The sequence below is a fragment of the Cebidichthys violaceus genome, unplaced genomic scaffold, assembly GCF_023349555.1.
Source record: "Cebidichthys violaceus isolate CVI_PGR_0920_01 unplaced genomic scaffold, fCebVio1.0.p SCAF_9, whole genome shotgun sequence".
In the NCBI taxonomy this organism is placed as follows: domain Eukaryota; kingdom Metazoa; phylum Chordata; class Actinopteri; order Perciformes; family Stichaeidae; genus Cebidichthys; species Cebidichthys violaceus.
Window position 1 is genome coordinate 17,288,624 of NW_027176975.1, and position 18,642 is coordinate 17,307,265.

The window sequence follows — 18,642 nt, forward strand, 5'->3', positions numbered from 1 at the left end:
ATAGATCTTATGTTGCATTATTGAAAAACTATTCTTTTCTATTGGCCATTGAGGTTGTCAGACAAAAAAAATAATCAGAGCTGCTTGAACATGGAGAAGAATAAAGGGAGTCTCATTTTCTTTTATACTACAAAGAGAGGGGCAGCGTGTAGCATTTAATGTAATATAACATTCATAACTATGTTGTCGTTAGTGTATAATCTCCTAAAGGTAAGAATTGTTGTGTTTTCATGAGCTTAAAATGATCCCCTCATATCTACATAGAGAGCAAGCCCTCTTCACGGAGTCTGCCATATTGCACCGCCATGTATCTACGGTAGCCCAGAATGGACAAACCAAACACTTACTCTAAAGAGAGCCTTTTGCGTTTTTTACCAGGGGGCAATATCTGGTTCTGAAGACTGCAGCCAATGCAGAAGTGCCTTAAACTTGCATTTTCTTTCATGGCCATCAGGGGGCGACTCCTCTGGTTGTATAGAAGTCTATGAGAAAATGACTCTACTTCTCTCTTGATTTATTACCTCAGTAAACATTGTAAACATGGGTTTCAAGTCTTCTTCAATACAGCATGATGTTCATTTAGTAAATTATGGTCCATTTAGAGTCAAACAGACCATAAAGCAGAGTATGATTTAGGGAGTTGTTACCTTGTGATTGACAGGTCACAACCAGAACCGTATATGGTGTTTTTACATAACTCCTCCTCAGTCCAAAATTAGTCACTTCTGTTCACTGGTTCACTTGCAAAAAACAAGGGCGACGGAAAAAAGTCAAAGATGGCGACGCCCACAAATGCCAAACTCCAGGCTATAAAATCGCACTACTTACATACAGTCTATGGCTCTCATGTTATCCGACACGGGCCTGAGTGAGTTTTTCACTCAACTGCTCACGTTACTACAGCAAGGGAGGAGTGAGCGGAGGGGTATACAGTTAGTTGCAATCTGCAACCACCCAACTAGTTACCACCAAATCATACACACTGTCCCTTTAAGAGTTTTATTTACATGAAATGACTCAACAAAAACCTTAAATACTGATAAAAAGGTTGCTCAGTTTAAATGCATTTAAGTTTGCTATTTTTGTCTCAAAAACCCACAAGACAAGGGACAACTAATGACATTTCAATCACTTACACTGCTGACATACCACCGCTTTAACTATTTACAGTGCACATAGTGAAATATAACCTGCATTCATTACTGGGTTCATTTCTTGTTCTTTAACTGACATTTCAACTGCTTTTACCTCAGTCCTCAACTAACAATTCAACTAAGTGAATATCTAAATCTTCGTCAGTTCAGTGGTTATATGTCAATTTACATTCCTTATCTGACTGGAGGGCAAGTAATGTTTTCTTGCTGTTTTAAGACGAATGTTACCACTGCGTATGTTTTGACTTGTCGGCTGTATTTATCGGCTATAATTTCATAATCTGAATAATAAATCAAGTCAATTTCCCATCAACAATTTACTGGATGGATATACTGTATATTGTGAAACCATACTACTTATGAATTTATACAGCACCAGTCTGGCTTGTGCCCGTTGTTATCCGTCTGTGTCGCCGTCCACACCATCACTGCCTTTCTCTCAGCACACTGTGAAAGGCTGACGACTTCAGTAAGGGACACTTGCTCCGCCACACTCCACCGACAACAAAAGGCCATGAGTTAGGCAGTTACTCATATCTCCCAAGAGGCTATAAGTGGATTCATCAAAAGGTGCTGGAGTGAGACAAACATATGTAAAGTGTAAAAAGACAGGAGGCAGGACTCGGGTTCAGACAGGGTGAGACCCATTTGTGGGCTGAAGTTGGCTTTTATCTAAGGGGCACGGAGGAGCTTTGTTGCCCTTTGGCAATAAATGACCATAATATATTTCTCTGGATGCTGGACAGGTTATGAGTTTCATGATGCTCCCAAATTGCCTGAACTGACGAAAATCGAAGAAACCGAATCATCTTCTCAGTAGACATTTTTGTTTGACCTCTGCTCTATTTAACTAGATTACTCCTCTCATGAGAATGTCAATAACAGGTAAGGATCCATTAGCACAGGAGGACGGCGTGGGCACGCTTCATTGGTAAGGCAATTCCTTCTGGTCATCACCGAAGGTCAGCAGATTTCTTATTGACCCTTTACCAGTGGCGGGCCTTGCATTTTATACCTGGGCCTTCAGTGCTGTCCTACTACAGTTGAACCACCTCATATAAGCTCATTATGACGTCACAGCTACAGATATTATTTGTTTCTAGGGCTGTAACAATACACGTATTCGTATTAAACCGTTCGGTACGAGGCTTAAGAAACGAACAATACGTTTGAATAATACTAGTGCGTTTGGAAAATGCAGAAGCTTGAATTGTGGGAAACATAATGTTTTCGGTGGACTGCGCTCCAGAGGAGACAATGGGCTGTGTGACCTCTGAAACCAGAACAATAACAAAACAAAACAGAACACCGCTGACGCACCGCACGTGTGTTCTGGGCTAAGCTAAACTAGCTTAGCAGGAAATCCAACACGCTACGAACTCTCCCCGCAGCGTTTAGCTGTTCCCTACTGATTCAAACAGGGCTAAAGAAATCGCCACACAATAGACCATAATTCTTGCTTTGTTAAAGAAAACAGCCCAAACAGATTCAATTGTCCGGACAATAACTCCGTGCATGACGGTATGCTTCGTAATTAACGGACAATGCATATAGTCAAAATCAATATAATTACTGCAATAACAACAACAAACTCACAAGAACCAGTCACATATATTCATATGACAACAAAACATGACAAATCAATCCAGCAGACCTGCAGCGGAACACGCATTCTGCTACACACTCGAGGGTAAAATAACAAACACAGTTCACTTACCAAACGCTGATCACTTAAAGACAAACTCCATCCTCCTTTCTTTGATTACAAAGAGTTTAATCTCACGGTTGTACAGTACATTGTTTCAGTTCGGCCCAAACCTGCTTTTCAAAAGCAACTCACAAATCCATTTCTCCTCCTTCAGCCATTGAGTGTTAAAAAAACAAAGCTAGGTAAAAAAATTAAAAAAATCTACACCAAGCAAAATGCTAAAAATGTCATAATTTCTTCCATATCTTTCAATTTGAACTCTTACTACTGCCAGCTATCTTAAGGTTCACAATAGTCACGTGCTCGCCCACTGACCAATCACAGCGCATGCTGCACCTTGCTGCAGAGCACGTTACTGCTGACATACTGGTAGGCCAGCTAGAAGGCTCTGATAGGTCAAAGAATACGCCCAACATGTCAAACTAAAGATCTGATTGGTTGAAGACGATGACAATCAACAATATCCTCCCCATTTACTTTAACTGCAAAGGCTTCCTAGCAGGCCTCGGGCCTCTCTTCTTACCTAGAGACATAGAGGTGAAATCTGATTGGATAAAAGCTCTACTTAAAACAAGCTGTGCTGGAAGCAGAACAACTGAGGAAGACAGTAGCTGTGCAATGAGAAAATAAGCTAATGGGGAAAATATTTTTATAAATTATAATACATGTAGTGTATTTATGAAAAATTATTACATTATAAAATAGCTATAACTTTGTCATTCTGTTTAGGCCAGCAGAGAAGGCTTTGCTGGCCCTGACGGCCCACCACTGCCCTTTACTAAGCATCTCTGATATCTTGGAGGTGTTTCCTTCAAAGTGCACATGTTGTATTAATATTCAATGTCAGATGTATTTTCAGGAAAGTTATTCCAGTGTTTTAATGGTCAGTCTGGAAAATAATGAAATAAAAGCTAAATACCTCACCTAAAACAGCTGTTAATCTTGTTACAGTGGGGGCGTTATGAAGGTTTCCCCCCCCTCATTTCCTGTCGGCTGTTGTATGAAGGAATGAATCAACCATAAAAGTTGTTGTGCGACTTGAACATTATGCTACACTAAACACACCAGAGAAAAAATAAAGGAGGCAGACAATGCTGAGAATACTGTGCTTACCTACTGCCAAGAATGGTGGTGGTAGTACCGTGTTCTGAGGCTGTTTTGCTGTGGTGCATTTCTGAAAGTGGACAGAGTGATGAAGAAGGAAGATAACCTCAGAGTTCTTTGGGAAAACAAGAAACCATCAGCTGAATACTTAAATATCGGATGCCTTTAGGCGTTCCAACAGGACGATAATACTAAACACACAAGGGGATTTAGGATGGGTGAATAAATACAAATTTTGCTTTAACAGTCTTTCCAAGTCCAAATCTTAATGCCATTAATGATATGTGGATTGCCAACCCGTTCTCACTTTCCCAACCCGTCAACTACCACCACTTGGTCCGTGGTCCGTGGCCCTCGGCGTCTTGATATCGATGAACCGAGGCACCCTATCGCGTCTGTATCAGACACACCAGGCTATATATAGTCATAATGACCTGGATGGGTTTACATATAGTAGAAAGTGTGAGAAGTCAGTGTAGGTTAGATTGGTCAAACAAATTTTCACCCAGGTGACCGCAGTTTGTGTCCCAAATGAAACCAAGTCAATATTAGTTTTGTTACGTAACTTTTCTTAATTACATAACACTTATTTTACCCAAACCACAATCTTTTTTAAAGCCAAACTAAGTATTTTTGTTGCAAAACCTGACAAAGTATTATGTTGCTCAAGTAAACATAAAAACCAAGTGAACCTACATTGGAGGTTTAGTTTAAAAAGATACTATGCATGTAACGAGCAGAAACTGACCCGTGCCACGTCCAAAACTGACTCCTCAACCGTCATAGTTTCAGTCAATCAATCAATCAAGTTCAATATATATAGCACCTTTCAAACAAATCCAATGCAATTCAAAGTGCTTTCCAAATGAGTGACAATACGCAAACAAGACGAAAATGGAGAGACAGTAAGTAAAATTAGAGTGACATAAAATAAGAAATAAAATATGTATAAATACTAAAACCATCGCATGAAAACACATAAGACACTAAAAAATCAGATGCAATAATAAGGAAAAATTATTTTAAAAAACTTAAAGTGATTAACACCCTTACAAATTATTAAGCCAGACTGAATAGATCAGTTTTTAGTTCTTTCCATACCCTTCCTTCTGCACCCATGGGTTCAGTGTGAGAACTTTGGCCTCTCTCTCTCTCTCATCTTTTAGGTTTCTCTTCACTGCATCAAATAATGAAGACGTGCTGTAATAAAGCCAACACGCCATAACATCATTATGGGCACCAAATATCCATCAGCAATGCCGGGTTTAAAAATCGTATTTAAGTCTCAGTTATGGTTTTCCATTATTGTGATTGTGACAGGTTTATGTTCTGGAGAGCGGACCCAGATGTTTTATAGCTAACAGCCACACTGGACCGTGGCTGGAGCTAATCTGTGCAGTGATGGGGACGGGGTCGTTGCTGGTCACACGGTCTTGTGGGAAAGAGGCCATGAAATCACATTTTCACCGAAGTGGAATCTATTAATGCCCGAAAACTGTTGGCAGTGCAATTCCTTTCTAAAGTGACGCAAACATTCTTCAAATATTAAATGCGACTATAGCTCTGAAGTGTTGTAATCTTTCCTATCATGTGGTTATTGTCTTTGCTTGTACTACAAAGATTTGTCAGAAACTGCACAGGGAGGAGGTTTGGGCCATCACTAAGTGCTTCAGGCACAGTGCATAAAAGAAAACTCATGTTCCCCCAACTTCCCTTAAAACAGAGACATTAAGCACATACAATCAAGTGCACAGTAAAAGGCTTTGATCAACTTTTTAAACTTTGCACAATCCTCTTAGTGTATTAAAACAGAACCAGTGTCGAGGCTGTTCAAAGCATTATAATGGACCACATCTGGGCCAATGTAGGTAAGAGTACTAAATCTACAAATAAAAAAACTTGGATATTTTCTGAGATTAAAGTGGCGAATTTATGAGAAAAAAAACTTCAACATTCCAGAAAATTTGTACTGAAATCCTCTGAGATTAAACTCACAAATTAACGAAAAATAAACTTGGAAAGTTTGTGAACTTTCACTGTGCAAGGTTCGATCAACCTCAGCAAACCACAGACGCTAACGTCTGTGGTTACACTGCTAGTGTAATGTGAGACACCGATCGCTACATATATTTTATTGTAGAGGACCCCAGGGACATCCGTCCGTCTGTCCATCCATCCATCCATCCACCCATCCGTCCGTCCGTCCGTCCATCCATTCTTTCATCCATCCATCCACCATCTATCTGTCCATCCTTCCATCCATCTGTCCAGATACCCATCTATCCATCCATCCATCCATCCTGCCATAATTCCATCTATCCATCCATACACCCACCCATCCATCCATTCATCCATCCATCTGTCCATTCGTCCTGCCATAATTCCATCTATCCATCCATACACCCATCCATCCATTCACCCATTCATCCATCCACCCACCCATCCATTCACCCATCCACCCATCTGTCCATCCATCATTCCATCTATCCATCCTTACATTCTCCCCGGCAGACTCTAAGGAAATAGTTCAACTCAAGCGTTTATGCTATGTGCCTTCACAGATACAGTTGGACATTGTCTCTGTCAGTCTGTAACTATGGAAACGCAGTGTGTTCGGAGTAACGTCCTCTCAAAGGCTGACGTTTTTTGTCTCTGTTTTCCTGTAACACGGGACACAAAGAGAACATGAAAGAACAAGCGTATGAATGTTTCAGGACCTCCGCCTCGCTCAGACCATAATAACACCACTTTAGGAGCGACCAAATTCAGACAGCTGCTGGCGTTTTGCACACATTAATGGAAAATAGCTGGATGTCCTGACTGCACTGAAACCAATGAATTCCTTGTTTAATTTTGGTTTGACGACAATATTCAACCAGAGAGAGGGTTGGCCTGCTTCACAAAATGTTAACACAACATCACAAGTTGTCAACAGCCCAAGGTATTTGTTTTTGAAAAATCCAAACCTGATTATCTTGATGAGTCCCCTGAAATCCTGCAGCAGTGTTAGCCAGCGAACTCTGTGCAGCACGCTCCTGTTTGCCGACTTGGCTGGTGCGTGATTCAGTCTACCGCATGAGAAGCAATGGAACAAGGCTTCCACACAGCGTTCTCCAGACAGAGGACTCCCTGCTGTCAAGGAGACTGTTCGAATTAAAATTTGTATTCTCTACCAGTGACAACACTGACGCCAAGTTTTCATCTGAACGGACAAGATTAAAGAGTGGCATGTACGTTGGATTTCGTTCTGAGTTTATATTTTAGGTGTCCTGGAAATTGTGTTTCAAAAAGTAAATATATGATTTATTGTGTTTAACAAGCCAAGATTCAGAGTGTTTTGAGCAAAAAACAGGAAAGGAAGTCCAATAACGTCACATAGGGGAGTGAGTCTGGACAGTTTCATGTGTTCATCATTACTGTCTATTTACTACTCTGTGCCCACCAGTCTCCCTGCAGTACAACACCACAGTATTACATTTATATAGCCAAATATATCCAAAATTGGTCCGTTGGCCACTGGTTCTCCTCTCCCCCCAGCTCCAGCTCTCACCGCTGGCTGTGATGTCTCCTCATTCTCGCCTGTTCCCAGAGGACTCATCATTTTCTACCTCTTCAGTGTCAAAAGTAGCACCGGGATCCATTTTTCTAGTTTGATCTGGCTTGGTTGCTCTCCCTGTTGTCACCTCATGTACATAAGAACTATCTTCTGGAGTCTGGATGTCACACAAATATAGATATATATTTCCAAATACCCAATTCACTTTGGATGCAGACCTAAAACATGCTTTTCAGAGGTGCTTTTAAAAAAGCGCTCGTCAGAGTGCTCAATCAAACCTGCATCCAGCCGACCTGAAGCTATATCTTTGCAGTATTATGAAGATTTAAGGGACAGCTGCTAAGGTAGGCTTCAGGTCAAAAGGAGAAGATTCTGTTAAACACCCTCCACTGCATTTCTGCTCACACTCAAACACAAGATGTGAGATTGGATCAGTTAGAGAGGTGAAACAAATCATTCACCGCACACCAGATGAACTCAGATCATCCGGCAGGTTCAGGACATCGCTATGCTCGGACTGGATTCAGGAGAGCAGCCATTTGTTCGCCGTTAAACTCCTTTGATCGGCCAATAGAGCGGGATACACAAGCGTGCAGGTCGCCCTGGCAGCGGTCCACTGCCGACTGCGACCAGCCATATTTATGCAGAGCTGAACGCGTGGTGTGACAAAAAGAGAGCAAAGCAAAGCGGGAGGTGATAAACAGCACAATGGGAAGACAGAGACGAATGGAGTTGTGTGCGCAAAGGGGAGCACGGTGACGACGACTGTGTAAGCAGCCCGGAGGCGTCATTCGGTGTGCGCTAGAGCGTATTTCACTGCAGAGTGGCTGTGCACAGGACCAGGAAGTAGGTGTGTGCACATATGACTGACGGTGGACGTGCTTCAGTCGTCTGCGTTGTGGCCTCTGAGGTCAGCGAGCGGGGGCGACGCAGACGAGAGAACATTAGTCACCCCGCGGCCTTCGGATGGACGACACGCTGATCCCTACAGCCGGGACACGGAGACCTTTCATGACATGACTCATAAACGTCATTAGAATTAGTCAAAGTCCGGTGAGTCTAGATGAAAGTGTGCAGAGTAGATGGATGTGTAAAGTAAAAGGGATTGTACACTCTCTGGCTGCAGATACACCACATGCAACAACAGCACAAAGTTGTTCCTCAGGTCATCATTATGCACGTCGCAGTGAACATCTTCAATGTGTAGTTTTTATGTAGAGGGACATACAGAGCAACAGAGCTATATTCAATCCATTCCATTATCCGTAATCTGTCCGGGGGGGCGGACAGGTCACCAGACTATAACAGTGCTGACACAGAGAGACAGACAACCACTCACGCTCACATCCACACCAACGGGCAATTTAGAGTCATCTAAGCTGCATGTCTTTGGACCATTGGAGGAAGCTGAAGTAAACCCACACTCACAAAGGGAGAATGTGCACACTATACAGAGCAGAGCCGTGCAGCCCGGTAATGGAACTCCGGTCCCTCTTGCTGAGAGGTGACAATGCTAACCACCTGCAATCGAGATATGATAAAATGCAATATTTTACACAAGATTATTGTGTGTAGTCTAAAACTAATGTCTTGTGTAAAGCATATATTTATTTAATCATGTTTTGCAAACTACTCGTGACTATTTACACTATTGATTCATCTGCAGATAACTGAACAAATAGGTTAGAAAGAAATGTCAGAAAATATCTATGGAATTTTCAAAGTGCCACATCCAAAAGTCTTGTTTTGTCACATATTAATTTATTTGATCTCCAAATAAAGATTTTCCTGATATTATAACTAATATGACACAGGGGCATATTAATTAATCACAAAAAGAGGCAATAAATAGACAAATGACTTGTGTGTGAAACCAGCTTCAACGTCAGGAGGATGTCTTGTACTTTCAGGGAAGATGAATTCATTATATTTATCGTTTACTTGAAAAAATCCAGGGATATACACAAGAAACCAGAAGCAAAGTGAAAACTGTGGCACCAGGACTCCGTGTACAGATGGAGGAGTTTTATGTGGGAATACTATCACAATGCATATTTTATAAAGTAGAAGCTATTAGTAATAGTGTAATGTGTAATTTCTCTAAAATCGTTTTAAAGTGTGGACTCTGGTAGTTTGGACTCAGCAGTGCACCTCTCTGAACTCTGCCCTCAGGAGCGGCTCCAGAACGCGTTTGACCCCCCCCCGCTCCCCGAGTGGTGCCGCGGCCATCAACCCACACTCACCTGACTTTTGCGGCCACGGAAGATATCGCATCGCTCCTCAGGTTCTTCCTTTTGGACACCGCAGTACCCATGCTGAAGTGGAAACGAACACGGAAAGAAAAACGCGGACCATTCCACAGACTGATCGGCGAGGAAAGAAAGATGAAAAACTAGAGAGAATAAAGAACACCACCCCCTGGGGGGATACAAATCCTCCGTATCCAACGAGAGAGGCGACCCTGATTATTTCATAATGATCATCATCGTTTCTGCGGAGAAAGGAGCTGGATGTTCCCAGCAGACAGCTGCGGGCTGAGCGTGGAGCGCAGCGGCTGCTGGAGGACGGAGCGCGGAGCGTGATGTGCTGCGCTCGGCTCTTCGCTCTGCGCTCCTCATCCGACGGAGGCTTCCAGGGAGGAAACAGAGACCATAAAAGGGAAGGCAAGTCCGCCCGCCTCCTGCGCGGCGCCCGGGCTCATTATATGGGTGTATATGCTGTACGCGAGGAGGTGTGGACACTTGAGTCCACAAGTAATCTTGCAGTTTGTCATCAGCTATCAAGCTGAAAACAACGCTGCGTCATTCACGTGGGCGCTGTAGGATGGATTAAAAAAATAAATAACGGTTGTATTTTACTTTAAAGATGTTCATGATTGGTTCAGTTTAATAGAGTAAATGGAGATCACGGAAGTCATTAGGATTCATCCTCTGGGGACCACAAATGTCTCTTTATAATGAATATGTCAATTAATCAAATAGTCGTTGAAAAATGTCTGTCAATGGTAGTGAACCGACTGACCGGCATCGCCATCCACACAGCCAGGCCTCTGGCACAGCAGCGCCTATGTATAATTGTACCCGCGCGGTGTACAGGTGACTTATTGCACCGTGACTTGGTTTCTCCCTTCAGGCTGGTCTCAATTCAATTTATTTTTTATAGCCCAACATCACAAATTTGCCTCAGAGTGCTTTACAATCTGTACAGCATACAACATCCTCTGTCCCAGGATCCTTGCATACAGGAAAAAAATCCCCCCCCAAAAAATCCCCCATCCAGCTTTCGTAACTATACCTGCGAAAAATAATGCACCATAATTTGTAGATATCCAAGGAAATGTTTCCGTATGTTATCCATGTAATCAACAATGAAAAGCTCACGCAGGGAAAGTGGGAGTGGAGGGCGATGGGTCCGACAACTAGCGATCTTACAGTCACCCGTGAAACGCAAAGTCAGTGTTATTCATTCGTCACGTAACTTTCGTACTTCAGTAACAGCAGAGGATCTTTTCCTAAACCTAACTATTTGTGTTGCCTAAACCTAACTAAACTTAACTGATTTCCTGTGAAGACAGAAGTGTATTTTGAAAAGGCCGTATGCATAACGAGCTGAAATTGACACGTGTTGCTGGCTTTTAAATAGGAAAAATGCACAAAGAATGACTTTCCATAAGATATCATACAAACGGTGGTATGGGGATACGTTGCTACGTACATTTTTGTCCTCTCTGCTCTTCTACAGACATGAAAAAGCGGCATGCCTCTCATGGACACATCAATTCTGTTAAACTGGTGACATGAAGTCGCGGTGGCCGCCAACGTGTTTTTTTCCTGTGGCCAGTGTGTTAATTATTTGCAACGGAAGACCCGTGAATCTACCATGGACTCTATGAGAAAAGTGGAAGCATTCATCGTGATGTCACCCATTGGCATGTGGATAGCGATCTAATCAGACAAAAAGACACAGGTGTGTAAACAAAATAAAAAGATTGTGACACCATGTCAGGATTCCACATCAGCTCATGTCCGTGCCACACGATGTTCAACTTTGGGTGAGGCTTCTGCTTCCACATTGTCAATTTGTACCCAGCCGTCCAATCACAGTGGAGGAGGGGCAGGACAAATAGCCTTGCTCCCACAAAGACATGATCAAATGTGTGTCGTGGTCTTATTGTGTATGTTGTGCTATTGGTTTTATTGTTTTATAGGATGTGTATGGTGTCCTCATGTCCGGGGCACACTTCTCTGTGTGAGATAATAAAGTTGATCTGAATCTGAACAAAACGATGGTACTCGCCGAGATGTTTCATCGTCCACAACGTCTCATCAGCCACATGTCCATCCTCTCGTGCTTCATCCAGAGCAGTAGTACTCTACCATGTGCCACCATTTTAACCCTTTGCAAATATTCCGTATCATAGCAACCAGACACAACCAAAGCTCAGCTGCGCCTCCAAAGCGCTCCCAGCTGGGCTTTTTCAGAAAGAGCCTGCTGTTTTCTGCTGGGGACACGACCCCTTCAGCTAGGGATGTTGTTTGTTTTGTTTTTCCGGGCAGATGCTGCTGCAGATGTTGCTGCAGATGTTGCTGCAGATGTTGCTGCAGATGTGCAAACGATTTTCACTTGCAGTGAAATGGAAAAATCTTTGTGTCAAAATTTACAATAACACAAACTCCAAAAAGAGTTAAATGCCGATAAACAAAGTGAACATTCATTGCATTTTTACACCTTGTTGATGGACTATTACTCCTGACCTGTAACCAATCAGATAGCGCTGTGCACAGGACTTTGAGCAAAACTACAGAGTGGTGACTGACGACAGACAGAGAGAGGCAGCAGCATTAGATCTATTTCTTTATATATTTGAATCAGCAATTGTTACATTAATTTTGAATTAGATGCATTTACAGGTAGAACAAAAAATCTAAAGATCCGTGGCCCCTTGAAGCAGCACTGAGAGGCAAGAAATCCTGCACCATCTGTGAATTAACAGGAGTTTTATTGACTGAGATGTCTATGAAATGGCAATATAGACATTACTATTCTCATTTCATCAGACAAGCACCAGACATCTCTGGTTTAGTATGCCAGTAACTGAACCTACCCCAGAATATTTAATCCACTGGCACCCTCTCATAACAGATGACATCAGCACCTCAGACTTTGCCACTACTGATGATTTAGTGGTGTTCATTTGAATAAAGGAACAACAGACTTCCTAATAGAATGCATTGATCAGAATCAGAATCAGAACCATTTATTGCCAAGAAAGAAAGACCCATAAAGTTCTAGAGCAAGAATGGTATCTGAAAACCACTGCTATGGTCTTTTTGTTCAGTTTATTTCCTGTTTTATTTTGAAGTTCCTTGCTTGTGTCCAGTGTTTTGGGCTTACTTTCTGTCGTCTTTTTCCCACCTGTTTTACACTACACCTGTGTGTCTTTGATTACCTTGTGTATTCAGTGTGTCCCTGTGTCAGTGCCAGCTTGTCCTTCCCTGTTTGGTGATTGATGTCCACTGTCCTGCGTTTGTCCCTCGTGGTCGTTGTTGGCTTTCCTGCCCCCTTACTGGTTTGTCTTCAGTTTAGTTGTCATTTGCGCATATTTCTTTCCGTTGCCTGGTCCCTCGGTTTTGCCAGTTTTTGTTATCAAAGCTCACTTTCCCTTCAATTCAACCCGCCTGCCTCGAGTCCTGCATTTGGGTCCTCCTCTGATCTGACATACGGGACAACTAGGGTGAGGTGGGGCGGGGTCACATCTGGAAACCTTACCTCCAAAATATTGATGAGCAGGGTCCAACTCCTAAAAACCTCTAGTGATTTCAACAGCAGCAAGCTACAAAGACTGTATGATCTGTCATCACAAATAAGATCTGTCAGAGGCTTTATGCCTGCTCACATACAGGGGATGTGGGTGGAAGGTGAGGAAGAGTTCTGTTCATACTGTACGCTCTCAACGGCTCACAGACTGCAGTACTTTGACTTCATATCCAAACTGCAGATGGTGAAAATTAAATCCAGTTCATTCACTTCAGTTTTGTCTTCAACTATTTCCATTAAGACTCACATAAGTACGCATATCCAACATGTCTTCCAGACTAAATTACAAACTAGGCTGTTTCTTGGTGCAATAAGAGCTTTTTTTTTAAGGTTGGATCAGTGTGTTAGGTTAAGGAAAGAAAAAAATCAGTAGCTATGGGTTGAAATAACATAACTTATAATTTAAAATAAGTCAACGTTCACTTTTGGTTTCACACAGAACACAAACACTGGTCTCCTAGGTGAAAGTCCCATGTTTACCTCTTTCTGTTAAACCTTAGAACTTCTGTGTCCTCCACTACAATGGATCCTGATCAAAAATATGATATATGAAATGGACATAGTTGTCGCAACATCACCCATTGGTTTGTACACTGCCATGCCATTTTAAAAAAAGCTACTTGGTTCAAATTTGGATACCTTGAGGTTGAAAAACATATTTTCTTGACTAGCTAAAAACCTAGCTCTACCTCCTTTAGAGACACTGCATCAGATTTCTTTTGTTGGTTAAGATAAACTTTCAACCCCTCCCTATCCGGTCAGTCCATCTATCCCACAATGCTTTGAGAGGTGATTTACTCATGTCTTATACGTAGAAAATTAATAGGGCCCAAATTTCATTACTTCATTCAGTGGGTCTTCACAGTTTTTTTTTATGGGGCAAACAATGTAACAAAATCACCTTCATTTCATCTTCTCTTTTAAGTCACAAAAGTCATATTTAACACAGCGACAAGAGGTCCTTGTCAGATTAATGTAATGTAATGTATATACTTGGTTTAGGCAGTTGAAAAAAAGAAAACAACCATTGCCCTTGTCTCCTCATGAGGATGGTCTCATGAGGAGACACACATCTAAAAATCTGGATGACAACGAATAAAAGTTCAATTAAAGCTGTACACGTACTCTGAAAACATTCTCTTTCATTGGTGTCAAGGGTTTGGACCACCTTCACAGGCTGCTGCATACAAATGTAACAGCCATGTTTTATTTCAGTAATAAATCACTTAAGTGCAGGCATTTGAGCTTTCTTCCTCTTATTCAACACTGCTAGCAGAAAGAAAACAAAATATATTTCCAGACCCCAAAGCCACAAAGTCAGAGGGGAGCGAGGATCTGCACCCATATAAACGTGCACATGCTGCCTGATGAGCACACAACATATACCCATTTGTGGCTGGACTTTGAAGTGATGGTGTTCTCTGTGAAGGTATGACTCAAATAGTACTGTTTTCATTGTAGCAAACAGAACCAGCCAGGGAGGGCGAACGTGGTCGACCTGACCTCCATGACACAGGGTCACCTCAACTCCTCCCAGCCTGGATGTATGCATGTACCCTCAATCCCCCCATCCCCCACTCACTCTCCCTGCCCTCCCCCATTGCTATCTCTCGGTCTTCCTCCCCTCTGCTCTTCCCTCGCTCCTCCTCCTCTGTCCTCCAGCACGCGAGGCCGGTCGAACATCGGGGAGTGGAGCACGTCGACAAATCGACTGCATGAATATTTGAGCAGCCATCTGTTTTTTTCAGGGTTGTTTTTACTGCTTGTGTGCGGCTCCCACGCTTGTCCACGGTAACAGTTCTACGCCACCCGGGCGAACACAATCACACACAGGGATTTGCACACATGCTTCCACACACACAGACTCCACTATGCTGCTAAAAGGCGTGAGCATCGTGCAGAAGAAACTCCGTAGAGACGGGTGAAGGATTCACAGCTGAAATCCTCCACACTCTGCAGAAACTGTTGCAGCACGTTTATATGCTGACAAAAACCATCTCTTACGCATGTCCAAATTGACAAGGACACTGTGATCTTTTCAAATCTCTATTAAAAGGTGGGGATGGTTGTTTTTGTCTGGGAGGATGCTAATGAGTGCCAATCATGATTTAGCAGTGGAGTGCACTTTTTAAAGGATGATAGATGGTAGCAGAAAACTGCTGATCAGCTGTTACTTAAGTATTCCAGACCACCCACGCTCAGGTAGAGTAATAAGGAGAGGGAACTGAAGCAGACAGACCGGGCACAGCAGACAACTTACATAGAGCAACACAGGTGACCGGAGATGGAGAGGAGCGAAATAAGCACCAGAAGCACTCCGTTTGCCCGAGGTTGTGCCTACCAGGAAAGCTGTGTACTTTCAACCTCGACTGGCAGACGCTCATCCAAACCCTAAGCTGCTGTACAACCAAGAGTATCTGAATGGGAGAGGTTGCTGTGGGCGGTAAACAGTGAGTCCTGGGTGGGCTGCAGCGTAGCTCGAAGCCAGATTTCATCAAGGTCCTCATATGGCCTCTCTCTGTCGAACACATCTCTGCTATGAACCTCGAGCTCCCAGCAAGAGTGCCGTGCTGTGATGCAGATTTTACATGTGGAATTACAACTTTCGTGTCTGTTACTTGATGCCATTGACTTTTGGAAAGAGAGGCCTGTAAATGTGCAGATACTTGTTTTATTTTTTACTTTCTAACGGATGCTGTTAGTCAAAAAGTATTAAATGAACTACCATGCATTAGAAAAATCTATACTCTTAATGTAGAGTTCGATATTCACTGCCTGCTGAGCTGGTTTACTCCAAGTGTGGCAATGACATATGAGCTGCTGCATTTGAAACCAATAGTCTGCTTGCTTTGAAATGCAATTTTACACAGCAATTCATTTACAAATTAAGCATTTTACAAAAATTTAGAATGCATTTCTATTTGGCCCTATAGTTTAAACAGAAACTAAATATGTTTTTATTTGTTAAAAAAATGCTTAGTAACCTCTGACGTCCAATATGAATCATTATGTATAATGCTAAGTGTAATTTATTCATACATACAAAAGGTTCAAATCCATGCATGGACGCTAGAGGTTTACAATCAATCACAGGGCTATGCACTCTATACTTTATTGTCACTACTGATTCCCAGGATTTCAGCTGATTGGGAAGAAGCCTGAGAGACATTTTCTTACCACATAATACAGAAATATTTACTTGGAGAAATCAATCTCACATGCGCCTTTACAAATCAAAAAATGCCTACTTAATAACAATAAACATTTGCCTCTTCAAATATAAGGAAAAGTGTATGAAGAGGGTTTTAATGATCACCACAATCTCAAAATCATCTCATTGAGAAAAGTTTAGACAGCAAAGAATTCTCAAAATGCGTCCAGAGTTTTTTGTCTGAATCTGCTAAAATTAGCTTTACATTAAGTCGGGGAAGAACCAGAATAATTGAACGAGTAGACAGTTCCCCACCTCCCTTAAAGGTGCATGATCCGAAATTGGGAGCATTTCGAATTGCCTCTCAACGGCTCTCAATATGTCGACGGGGAGCTGGCGGCTCATAGCTAAAGCACGGACAGAGCAAACTATGGCAGAAGTACTGACAGAGCTAACAGGGGGAACAGGAAGGTGGGTGCAACGCTTCCGCAGCAACGCTGTCGGTCGGGATGGCGTAATCAGCTGTAACCACTGAATGAGTAGTAGTAGTAGAGCCGTAGTAGTAGAAAGCCAGCCATTACCAAGCTGGGAGGAACCTGAAATGTACACTGAAATGCCAACAGCAGCATAGAATGACAGTTCATGTTGCATTCATTCGTTGGGTTGATGTTATGGGTCATATCAGTTCTAGTACCAACCTGCAAACACCTGGTATCCAGGCCAGTACCAACCTGCAGACACCTGGTCCCGGGCTAGTACCAACCAGCAAACACCTGGTCCCGGGCTAGTACCAACCAGCAAACACCTGGTATCCACAAAATGTACTTTAGCCGTAAGCTAGCTGGCCCGTGTCTGTGTGCTTGTGTTTAGCAATTAGCACCATTTCGGTCATCTTTTCATTAACTTTGTAAGCAACCGACGCCTCTCAAATTTACTTTGCCTACTGTGTGAACACACAATAAAGCATGAACAATCACGAGTCGGAATAACAGGAGATTTTCCTGTTCTTTCCATTCTGCCCACGTTGCATGAACAAATTACGACATCAGCATGGGAAACGACTTCTTCTAAAATCCCATACAGGCAATAACAACATGGATTAACCAGGGCAAAATAATGATATACATGGAAATGTGTGTGTGTAACACAGGGTAGTAAGCAATGGCATGCTTGTACTCTGTGGCTACAAACAACTCTCCCATGATAAAACAAGTTTATGGCTGTAATATACCAAGCTGCTATGGAAGGTACATGGGGCTGTAAAATGCAATGTTCTCGTGGGAGAGGACAGTAATGGAAAGCGCCTGTGAATGTAGAGGCTGTGTGTACATTGGAAATCAGGGCGGAACATACTGGAATAAGATTGGGGATCCGTCCTGCAAAAATATGGCATGTAGTCATTTTATCAATGATTGGGGTAAATCCATCTGTTTCTGATGTAGATCAACTAGTTTTAAGGGCAACATGAACACATTTTATTAAGTGTAGCAATTAATATTCCCTTCTCATCTTTCGCTTTAGGTACTGACATTAGTTTCTGATTATTTTGAATTTTTCTCAATATGCAAAATACACATACAAGAATAAAAGAACCAAAACCCTAAGCCCCTCCACCCAAACTAGGCCATAATATATGAAGCACATTACCATGATGTAATGCAAGATGAAACGGAACAGTCACCAAGACGAACTGGCAATAAAAGAAGAGAGAAACAGCTCAAGTCTGTTAGCAGTAGATAGATGGAGCAAGTGTGTATTACTCAATGTTCAGCAGGACATAAACAAAATCATTTCATCGAGCCATATTTTTACACTAGGAGGTGATGAATATTTCCATTCCCTCAAAATCACCCTCCTGGCTACAGCCATGCCAAACATGAAGGCCCGTTGAACAAGACTTGAGAAGAAGTCCCATCCTCCAACTCACATTTGTCACTTTTAGGAGAAACTAGGGGTAGATTTTACTAAGCTTGACCTTTGAATAGTGTATACGGTGCATAGCTTTAAATTGTATGAGCTAAAGTCTTACTTTAAAAGAACCATCCTAAATTCTACTTAGCCCTTTTCCCCAAAGCTCAAGAGGTATTTCAGTGCCAATTTTCTTGCCCCGTGCATCACACAGATATTCAGACTAGATATTCTACTTTAAGAT

At 42.3% G+C, this 18,642-nt stretch overlaps 1 protein-coding gene across 2 annotated transcripts in view; it reads right to left on the reverse strand.

Annotated features, from left to right (window-relative positions):
• Window positions 1–9,983, reverse strand: part of nsmfb (NMDA receptor synaptonuclear signaling and neuronal migration factor b) — a 53,240-nt gene extending 43,257 nt beyond the window's left edge. For both annotated transcript variants that reach the window (XM_068703800.1, XM_068703799.1), the window contains exon 1: window positions 9,766–9,983. In XM_068703800.1, coding sequence (XP_068559901.1) covers window positions 9,766–9,836 — 71 coding nt within the window. In that variant the 5' untranslated portion in view covers window positions 9,837–9,983. The remainder of the gene's footprint in view (window positions 1–9,765) is intronic.
• Window positions 9,984–18,642: the final 8,659 nt, after the last annotated feature.